This window comes from Lycium ferocissimum, chromosome 6 (genome assembly GCF_029784015.1).
Source record: "Lycium ferocissimum isolate CSIRO_LF1 chromosome 6, AGI_CSIRO_Lferr_CH_V1, whole genome shotgun sequence".
Classification (NCBI taxonomy): domain Eukaryota; kingdom Viridiplantae; phylum Streptophyta; class Magnoliopsida; order Solanales; family Solanaceae; genus Lycium; species Lycium ferocissimum.
In genome coordinates this window covers 52598802-52609620 of record NC_081347.1, presented here as the reverse complement: position 1 = coordinate 52609620, position 10819 = coordinate 52598802, and the positions used below count along the sequence as shown (strand labels likewise).

The window sequence follows — 10819 nt, the reverse complement described above, 5'->3', positions numbered from 1 at the left end:
AATAAATAAGAATTATCGACGGAAAGAGAAAAGTTTGTACCTAATCCAATTTAGGGACGGATCAATAAAATATTATTAAAAAAAAATAGATATAGCAATTTAGGGACGGGTTAGCGACGAAGTTCATATCTAAGTCCAACTTTTCTTTTCTTATAGTGTTCATTATCAAATGAGGTACACGCTATGGTCACGTGCAAAGCCAAAACTAGAATTAGAAAAAGCCCCTTGCATTCCCAGAGTATATTTGTAAGATTCAATTTTAGAATCATCTATAAAAGGTTCTTGTAGAGCAACAAATGGAGTGTTGTGCTCTGTAATCAAATATTTTAATCTCTCACTAGCAGCATGAGATTCCATCCCTCTATTAATATTCCAATTAAGGCACTTAATCATTAAGGGGATGCTTGAGATTTTTTTTTTGAATTCTTGTTTTGGTTCCTTGTAATAAGAATCACTCTGCTTTGCTCTTCAGTTTTGTTTCCTTTCTTTTTCTTGGGAGGGTAAGACGAAATTAAATTGACCTTTTGTCATTTATAGAGGAACCATATCCTTTTATAACAACAGTTGATTGAACAGATGTGGTTATGCTAGAAATAGGTGCCTTCCTGGGGTTGAACTAGCTTGCAATTCTGAGGAGCAGCCATCTCATTTTTCAGTTGAACCAGTATGTCTTCCATGGTGTACTCTCGCTGTCAATTGGCAAGTAAAGCAAATTTTTTTGGTTCCACCACTCCTGTCTCATGTGGTTGATACATGTCATGTTATTTCGAGAATGGAATCGGACATTTGGTGGCTTCTCTGGGTAATCTTTGTCGCAGAATAACTTCAATTGATAGATGCAACCTTCATGAACGGAATTATGCGGACCAGGACCAATAATGATGCCATTCCAGGAGCTCATATAGATATCATCTCCATCATCCATCTCATAGCTTACTTTTTTAGTTTAATGAAAACTGAGATGGTGTTTCTTGCCACAATTGGGTACTTCACTATCAGGGATCTAATAATCATTGTTGGAGAAGAAAAATTCAGCTTCTCCACTTGAGTTCTCTTCTTGTTCCAATCGATCACAGCTTTTCACAGAGAGGCTGGGGCTTTTTTCGGTGAAGTGTTTCTTCGCGTATGAAGTTGGGGGGAAAGGGGAATGAGTTTAGTGTTTTTCCTCCACGACTTTAGCCTCTTCTAAGTCACGTGAGTGTCACAAGGGTTTAGCATTATTACTTTTTAAACGGGTTCCGTTGGAGATATCAAAAGTGCCAAAGTTAAGGGATTAAATATCTTTCAGAGTTATATTTGAGGGACCAAAATGAACCTACTTCTATAGATAAGAGATAATTTTAGCCCAAAACTCGTGAGAACAAGAGAGACAAAGGTGGGGTTCTCTGGGATCACTGGTACTTTTCGTGTGTAATTTTTTTTTTTTTTAATCACTTCTAGACAACTTTTACGTAAAGCCCTCGATTTTTTCTCTCACTAATTCAGGACACTACAAATGCGTAAAAAAATAAAAAAAAATAGTATTAATTTTTTCTCTCACTAATTCAGGACACTACAAATGCGTAAAAAAATAAAAAAAAATAGTATTAATTTTTATTGCCATCTCATAATTTTTAGATATGAGAAAGAACTAAATCACAACAACAACAATATTAACAGAAGACAATACATAACTTAATTATAACAACCACATGGTACATCAAACAATGATAGTGGAACTATACGGGGCACTACTTAGAAGCATGCTCTTTTGCCTTTTGCTCGAAAAGGCTTCCATCATAGACAGCTTTTACGGTTTCTTTCGTCAATATCCCATCCTTATTGCCTAAATCATATAAAGACTTCCAATCTACAAAAGCATTTGCCCTGCACATATAAAGATTGAGTTAAAATAAAAAAGAAATACGTAAAACAATCTTACCAAAAAGGAAATAAGGATTATTGCACCTTTGATCCATTGGTAAATTATAACTTTTGTGTTTTTAATATTTTTCTACATAAGTTAAATTTTTAATTAATTAAAATGCATGTTTTAGTCCCCTTTACCAAATATGTCATATTTAGATTTTTTTTAATTAAATTATGTTGCTCTTAAATATGGAGTAACAATACAAATTTAACATAGCACATGAGTAACTGAATGAGTTTATTCTCAATTAACAATGAATATAATTTGCGAGGATTTATAAGCAGAATAATCAAAAGTGCACATTTCAATTAATTAAAAGTTAAAAATGTACTTAATTGAATATCAAAATGACCGAATAAAAATTTATCCATATTTCAAGGACTAAAAAAAATAAACTTCCAAGGAAATGATAGACGGCATTACGGCAATGTACACTAACGAATAATATCTCTGTCCAAATTTATGTAGTATATTTAAGGAAAAAGGGTCAAACATACCCCTCTATTTTGAAAAAAAAAGGCTAAAAATATCCTCCGAACTTATTTTGGGTCAAAAATACCCCTCTTATCCTTAATGTTTTCAAATATACCCCTGTCTTGACGGAAATTATCCCCGAAATCATTTTTTAAACCCGCTTCATCATTTAAACCCGACCAAACTAAATAATAACCCATAAGATCCCCTTATTCCCTCAATTCCCTCAAACTTCAAACCTACGTATTGGGGGAATAAGGGGATATTATTTAGTTGGGTCGGGTTTAAATGATGGAGCGGGTTTAAAAGATGATTTCGGGTTATTTTGGGGGATAATTTCCGTCAAGACAGGGGTATATTTGAAAAGTTTAAGGATGAGAGAGGTATTTTTGACCCAAAATAAGTTCAGAAGATATTTTTAGCCCCTTTTCCAAAGTGGATGGATAATTTTGACCCTTTGCCCTGTATTTAATGTCTCTGTCCAAATTTATGTGATATATTTTTCTTTTAAGTCTGTCCTATAGAAAAAGTCATACTTCCTTATTTACAAATAATTTAATTTTACATTTCTCATTTTTTAGACTTAGTGAGATAATTTATAGCAACATAAAAGTCCTTTTTTTTTTTTTTTGGTTTATAGCAACTTAGTGAGATAATTTATAGCAACATAAAAGTCTTTTTTTTTTATAGCCACATAAATGTCTATAATTTGTTTCAAACCACATATTTCAAAATTTTCTTTTATTTTTATTTGTTAAATTACATGTCTAGTCAAACACTCCCACAAAAGTTGGGACAGAGGGAGTAACAACTAACAAGAAATAGAGGGAAAAAAAGTGGATACCGTCCATAGTAGTCCTTTGGTTCTCTGTTTGTCTTGAGCAATTCTTTCACTTCGTTGTATGTCAAGGAATCTGCATTTTGATGTGCATGCTTTTTAAAGATCTCCTCAAACTTCTCTGGCACAAACCTTCAACAATAGCAAGTAAATTCAATTTATAATTAGTCACTGTACCAAGTGGAGCAATGCTAAAGTTGTTTCCGTGTGACCTCTACGTCACACGTTCGAGTCATGGAACCAGCCACTAATGCTTGCATTAGGATAGGGTTGTCTACGTCACCCCCTTTGGGATGCGGCCCTTCCCCCGACTCTTTTAATACGGGATGCTTTGTGCACCGAGCTGCCCTTTTTTACGAAGTATAACAATGTGCACAGTGACTTGGATATGCTAAACAAAATTCACTTACGGATGATTACCTTTTTGGGTCACCTTAAGAAATAATAGCCGGGAAAAAAATTGTGTTTTGTATATTAAGTATGAATATATACATATAACATACATAAATATACATATTATATACCTAATATGTGTATATATTTTTGGTCGCGCCCGTTATTAATATCCGGCGACAGACCAAAAATGAAAAAAGGTCATTTATTTACAATGTAGTATGAATTTACCTCCCTTCAGAGTCATAGGCACCAGAATCACTACCATGTATAGCATACTTGATATCTTTTACCACAATGGGGAAGAGTGGAGATGGCCATTTTCCCTATGTGACACAAAAAAGCATATACATATTACTAATCAATTTCCAGCCTAATTGCTTTACTGCTTGTTAAAAAGCAACACTAAGCATTAAATCTACTAGTTTCATCAAGATTCTATTCTTCATTCGTATCACATTAAATTCGAATGAATTCTGTTGTTGAGAAAATTAATGCAAATCGTATCCAAATATCACTTGCTTGTGATCCACTTTGTTTATTTTGGAAAAAAAAATTCAAGTCTAAATTACTTTGCGAAACTTCATAGAAGGAACTAGATCATACCCGTTGCCCATGACCTCATTCACGTTGTCTATGACGTCATTAATAAAATTGATTTTTAACAATTTCTTATATGTACTTATAATAGAATACTGATTAATTTCATTGAATACCAGAAAAGTATTTTCACTCTTCTGCTATCTGATTTTACCTCACCTCCACCAACCCACTCGCTGCCCTCAATCATAATTTCACCTTTAGGCACTTAACTTTACCCACTATGATAGCAAAGTCAATTTCATGGGTTTCATGGATTGATTCTGTCATTATAGTGAGTAAATTTTACGATTTCGATGAATAAAATTCAAAAATTTAGTGGGACAAAAATAACTTTTTAAAATTTACTGTTATAGTGAATAAAATTTAGTGTCTTTAACATCATAGCGGGTAAAATTAAATTACTTTAACGTAAGAAAAGGTAATTTTAAACACTCCGTGACACGACACCTGAAATTAACCCACTCAACCAAATATGCATGTCCGCAAGTCTGATTACTAAGTCAAAAGAGAATTCTGCTTGACAAATTATACAAGAATTTCTTTTTTTACTCAAATTATATTGAATGTCCTATTAAACCATAGTATAGACCAAAAGATATAGCAAAACCATAGATGTAGAGCACTTTGAATTACCGGTCGAGTCTTGTGACTGAGAGCAATATGAATGAGAACAGAAGCAAACATAGAACGGAAAATACCACGCCCCATCTTTCTAAAAGCTGACAAAATTATAAATCACAAAATAATTAGGCCAATTCAAGAAAGAACGAGAGCACATTTATAAGATAAAAGAAAAAGTTGAACTCTACATTTAGGAAATTAAAGAAAATAAGGAAAAACCTTGGTATGTTTCTGAAGGGTAAATTATTCCATCATTATTAATGTCAAAGAACATGACATGCTTCTCCAATGGAGTGAGCTCCTTATTTCCCATTAATCCTGCATGGATTGGAGCAGATATATGAAATATAGGACAAAAGATTAAGAAACTTTGATCATAAAGGAGAAAGAAAATTGCATACCGTCAGCTTGATTGCTGCTAGTTGAGGTAGCCATGGAATCTATCTGCAACGAAAATATAAGAGAATCGAAGATTATATATATGTCATATGTAGACAAGAATGTGCAATAAATAGAAGATGAAGGGAGAACCATAAGTTGAGATTACGTAAAGTATTTTTCTTTCAAAAAGATACATATAGCAAGCTTACATGTTCATTTAGAAGTCGTTAACTTACGTGTTAGTTCTTTGTATCGCCTCTTACTTCGGTGTCTAATAATAGCCAATTTATTCTATTTCTTCCTTCTAATAATTGCAGTTACTACTTTTTAGAAGTTAGTATATCCAAGTCAACTTCATATTTTTCTCCTAGGTGTCAATTGCAGAGATTTATACACCGAAGCATTACTATACTCTATACAAGGGGGTAGAAGCACACAGGTTTTGGTCGACATGTATGGTTGCCTACTTAGGGGCATTTATGGAATTCTGGAGAATTTGTGTGCTTTGTAGATGTTGTACTCGAGTAGTTCAGTGTGTGTACTATTCCACTGCTTTACAACAAAACCAATTACTACTACACGACAACTTTGTCAGAAAGATGCCCATTTGAATTTTCTTTGCATGCGCTCAATAGCAGCCATTTTGAACACTATAACTACTCTTCACAAAAATTGGGCCCTCACCAGAATTCCTTATGCCAGCAATTTGGAACCAAAAACAGAGTTACTCCGTCCGTTTTAATTTATGTGAACTGGGCATGGCATTTAAAAAAAAATGAAGACTTTTGAAATTTATGATTTAAAATATACTTTGAATATTTATGTGGCTATAAATCATTACATAAAGCGAATTTATTTCCAAATTAAAAAAAAGGTCATTCATTTTGGTACTGACTAAAAAAGAAATAGGTTCACATAAATTGAAACAGATGAAGCATATAAATAAGGGACCACTGAACTATTCATGCACATCTATTTATTTTCAGCATAGTATAACTATTTTCTCTGCTAGAAATTGAAAGCGAATTAGCATTTGAAAACAAAAAAAGATGACCTTTTGTATTTTTTAGTTATAATACTTTCTCAAGGGTTAATTTCATTTTGATTCCTCAATTATTGATAAATCTCAATTTTAATCTTTGTAATATTTGACTAAGCATATTTAATAAATTGATTGAAATGCATGTTTTTGTTCCTTTATGTAGAACATATATTATATTTTGACTATTTTATATCTATTTTATTATCAAATATAGAGTAACAGTACAAGCTTAACATAATACATAGATAATTAAGTAGTAGAATAAACAACAATCATGGTAAAATTGTGAATATCATAAACAAAGAAATCAAAGTGCACCTTTCAATTAATTGAAGATTAATAATGCTTAATCAAATATCACAAGAACTAAGTCACCCGTATACAACAATAAGTATTAGAATAGGGTATTAGCAAGAGAAATTGTTTTACTGCACACCATTCTACTTGAGAGGCAATTATTACATAAAATTATAGAAACTTCAAAGGTCATCACTTCTGATAATTTGATTTGTTTAGTTTCATAAAGTCGGAGAACGTAAAAATTGTTATTTGTCATAACAGCTATTTATCATCAGGCCTTTGAAACTTGTAACTTTAAATATGTTATAATATTTTTTTGATAATAAAAACTTGTTATCAAGAATAATATTAATAAAATAAATATTATATCTTGCTTAAGACCACGCTTAATACAATTTGTTGGGCCCGTGCTGGCACGGGGATTTGCATATTGTTACTTTATAAGAAGAGGGAATAACAGACTCACGGGGGCAGTCTGGTCATTTCACTGAATATGAAATAATCTGATTGGGCTTAAAAAAAGCACCACTATAAGGGGTCGTTTGGTTCAAAAACAAATTACGCTGGGATAAGTTATACTGGGATTAATTATGTTGGAATAAGTTATGCTGGGATTAGTTATTCTGGTGTTATTTTTTATCAATTGCCTAAAGATGTTGACTAAAAGTATTATACATTGATAATTTCTAAAAGCAATAGATTTCTTCCTTATCCCAGGATAACTTATTCCATCCCAGTGATAAGTTATCTCAGCACTATTGTTACTCCTGGGATAACTTATCCCATGGTTACTAACCAAACAAGGGATAAGAATTGACTATTTATGTTTATCCTTCGTACCAAACGACCCCTAAGTGTTGTATTAAAATTTTGTGTGAGTTGACAAATTTACCCTTTGCTTATGTCATTATACATCATCATGATTATCACTCTTTCATGTTTCGATTTTGTCCCTGCTTTGTTCTTTTATTACATGCTTACCTACATGTTTTTTGGTAAATATTTCTATAAAACGATGTCAGACAAACCTCTGAGTACGTGACGCTATTGGCACTTTATCCAATCCTCAATCCACTCTTCAGCTAAATTTTTATATATACATCCCTTAAACCAAGATATTAAATGACCTTATTTTTTAACATCAACAATAGGAAATATGCTAAATTAATTATTAACTGTGCAGCTCCATCTAGATTTTAGATAGGATTTTATCCTACCCCTGTATCCTAATTCCTACGGCTAAATCTTTATACATCCCCTAGGACAGGTATTAGATGGCCATATTTTCTTCACATCAAGATTGCGAGATTTGCTAAAATTACTTATTAACGGTAGAACTTACTCTGAATTTTAGAAATGGTATCCTATAATATTGAGATATCTGGGTAAATATAAGTTAACATTGACATTCTATTAATATAAGATCAAATTAATTTTATTTAAGGAAATCATTACGCTCTATTTGAATTTCAGAAATTTATTACAATCTACAATCATAAAAATTGTCCCAAAAGAAAGAACATCTAAATATAATCCTTTTTTACAGCAATGTTAGCTAAAATATTTAAAGATGACATACTCGAGAATTATACTTTTATGATAATAAAATAAAGCTTATTTATTTTACCAATTCAATATTCATGAAAAAAACTATTAACCAATTTAAACATTTTTATTTGTGTTTGGGCTCGTGCGCAGCACGGGGTTTCATAACCAGTAGTACTATATATGCCAACCTCAAGAAAGATGAATGTGTTACTGCCAATGAAAGGATAGTAGCTATTTTTATTTTTCATCATTTTGAAATCAGTAAAAAGTGAAAACTATATGGGATGAACACTTTTTGGGTTTAAAAGACTTACTAATTGATTGACTTGCACAGTAATCTCTCACTTTGTTTTCACTAGTTCCTTATATATGTTAAAAATAAATTTTTTATTTACTCATCCATTGTAGCAATTTAAAAGATTTCTTTTAAATATTATTCTTATCATCAAATAACTACATAATATACCGCAATAATCAAAATTAGATTTCTAAAATATATGAGTAATTTGATTAAAAAAAAATACTTTTTATAAAGACAATAAAGGATAAGTTAAAGGAGACGGAAGGAGTATTGAATTGTACTATACTTTACAAGCTTATGTTGGGGCACATGGATAATTAGACACGTAACATGCATTTCGAAGTCTGAAATTTATTTTAAACAGTTGAATAAGACCTGAATCTTATTTAGGGTGTCTTTTGGGTGAAGCAACTAAAGCCTAGACTTTAGGCCCTTTATTTTTGGGAGCCCCATTTTTCATCAATATAAATTATTATTTTTGAGAAATTATAAAGTATTTTGAGTACTTTTTATCATTAAAAGAAAATATTTGTAATTAATTGACAGAAAAAGGCCATTAAAGCAGTAAGTAACTTATAGTTATAAAAATAGTCAATCTATTCTTATAGTATATTGACAAAAAAGAAGGTCCCTAATTGATTCTTTCACAATAGTCGATCTATTTTTAACCTTTCTCTTAACTTTAATACACTTTAACACTTATATTTCTTCTTTGTTTCTTCAAAGGAGTCTTGGACTATATTGCTACGAAAGACAAGAGTTACAACGTATGAATTTGATATTTTTGTTTTCTCGGACACCAAATATTGTACGAGATATATTGAAGCACCAAAGAAGTATTCTCAAATCAATTTATCAACTTCTTGAATTAGGTTCTATTATTTCAATTTTTTAATATTGTTTTCATCTAAAACTTGCTCGTTTTGCTGTTTTACTACATAAGATATATTGACTCTTTAACTATTTATTAGAATATAAAATATGTCAACTAGAAAATATGAATTCGGTTGTTCAAAACTCAAAAAAAGAAAAAGAAAAAAGAATTGAATCTTTGATACAATATCAAAAAATAGCTCTTGAGAAAGTTAATGAGACATCTAACATATATCCTCAAAAAGTAGATTTCAAATGAAAAATATACTATAATTTTTCTAATTCTCATTTTTGCGATAAAAAATATTAATGCACCTCATTGAGATTTGGCTTTAGGCTCTTATCACTATTGAGCCGCCCCGAACTTATTTTAACAAAACAGTACATATATATATATGTGTGTGTAAGTGTGTGTGTGAGAGAGAGAGAGAGATATGCTGCACACCTGAAAGAGGAGTTATAATTGACGTTCTAAACCCAATTTGATCTTAAAAAAGTTTGAATACTGTTATGATCTCCAACCAAAATATTTGCCCTTTATAGCCAATTTTTGTTCTTGTTAGACACGCTGTTCCGCTGCACTTTCAACGCAAGCCGTGTGCGCAATATGAAAAGAAAAGAGTTCTTTTTTATTTTATTTTATTTTATTATAATTGTCTACTATCCTCCACAAAGGCGGAGCCAGAATTCGAAGCTTGTGGTTCGGGATTCTAATTCATTTAAGTTACTGGGTTCTAACTCAACAATTTATACATATTCAATGAATTTTTCAAGACAAATACAGAGATTAGGATTACTGGGTTCGGCCGAACCCCCCATTAATATGCTAGCTCCGCCCCTGACCCTCCATCTCAATTGAATGTATTTGACTAGATCATAACTTATGAGTGAAAGAATAATTTATGAAATTTGTAATCTAAAACATATATATATATATGTTTGACCATAGATCATCTCATTAAGTATAAAATTTAAACTATTACTAAATATAAAAATATATTATTCCTTTTTAGACTGACTAAAAAAAGAAGAGTGTCGCTTATATTAGGAAAGAAGTAGTAGTATTCATGTACACAGATCAAACTAACAATACAGTCATGCTATGTAGGGCTCATCAAAGGAGAAACATTTTTCTTTTAACCATGAGTAATAAATTCTCAGGTCATGAACACGAATCCTCTTATTAAGATTAAGAAGTTTTTCTAGTACATGTTGGTCGTGGGAGATGTTAAGTATCTCATGAAATTAATTGAGGTGCGCGCTACCTGATCTCGAAGACCACGCTATCAAAAAAAAGGATTAAGATCTCATTCGTCCTATTACACACCTTGATGGTATATGAAAATAGAGGCGGATGTGCATGCATTAAAGCTACGGCTCACCCTAGTTCTGTAATTTTGATTCAGATTAGTATGTATATTCAAAAAATACGAACAAACATTAAATTTTGAACTCAATAAATGAATGAGTTAATTGGGTCGAATGACATCTATATCTTGTCCCAAAAGTTTGATTGAAGTTGTAATGAAAAGCAAG

The 10819-nt window shown here is 31.5% G+C and overlaps 1 protein-coding gene and 1 pseudogene across 2 annotated transcripts; both read right to left on the bottom strand.

The window, feature by feature from the left end:
• Positions 1-582: 582 nt before the first annotated feature.
• Positions 583-1054, bottom strand: LOC132060811 (ubiquitin-conjugating enzyme E2 variant 1D-like; annotated as a pseudogene).
• Positions 1055-1568: 514 nt separating this feature from the next.
• Positions 1569-9771, bottom strand: LOC132059801 (probable peroxygenase 5). 2 transcript variants are annotated; one of them, XM_059452582.1, is made up of 7 exons: positions 9729-9771; positions 5240-5278; positions 5058-5156; positions 4851-4936; positions 3846-3940; positions 3228-3353; positions 1569-1866 (listed from the first exon to the last, which is right to left on the bottom strand). In XM_059452582.1, exons 2-7 carry the CDS (start codon positions 5271-5273, stop codon positions 1731-1733), a joined length of 576 nt encoding a protein of 191 aa, XP_059308565.1. In that variant the 5' UTR covers positions 5274-5278; positions 9729-9771; the 3' UTR covers positions 1569-1730. The 2 variants fall into 2 exon arrangements, with proteins under 2 accessions (XP_059308565.1, XP_059308564.1); XM_059452581.1 differs by lacking the exon at positions 9729-9771 and having other exon boundaries at positions 5240-5394.
• Positions 9772-10819: the final 1048 nt, after the last annotated feature.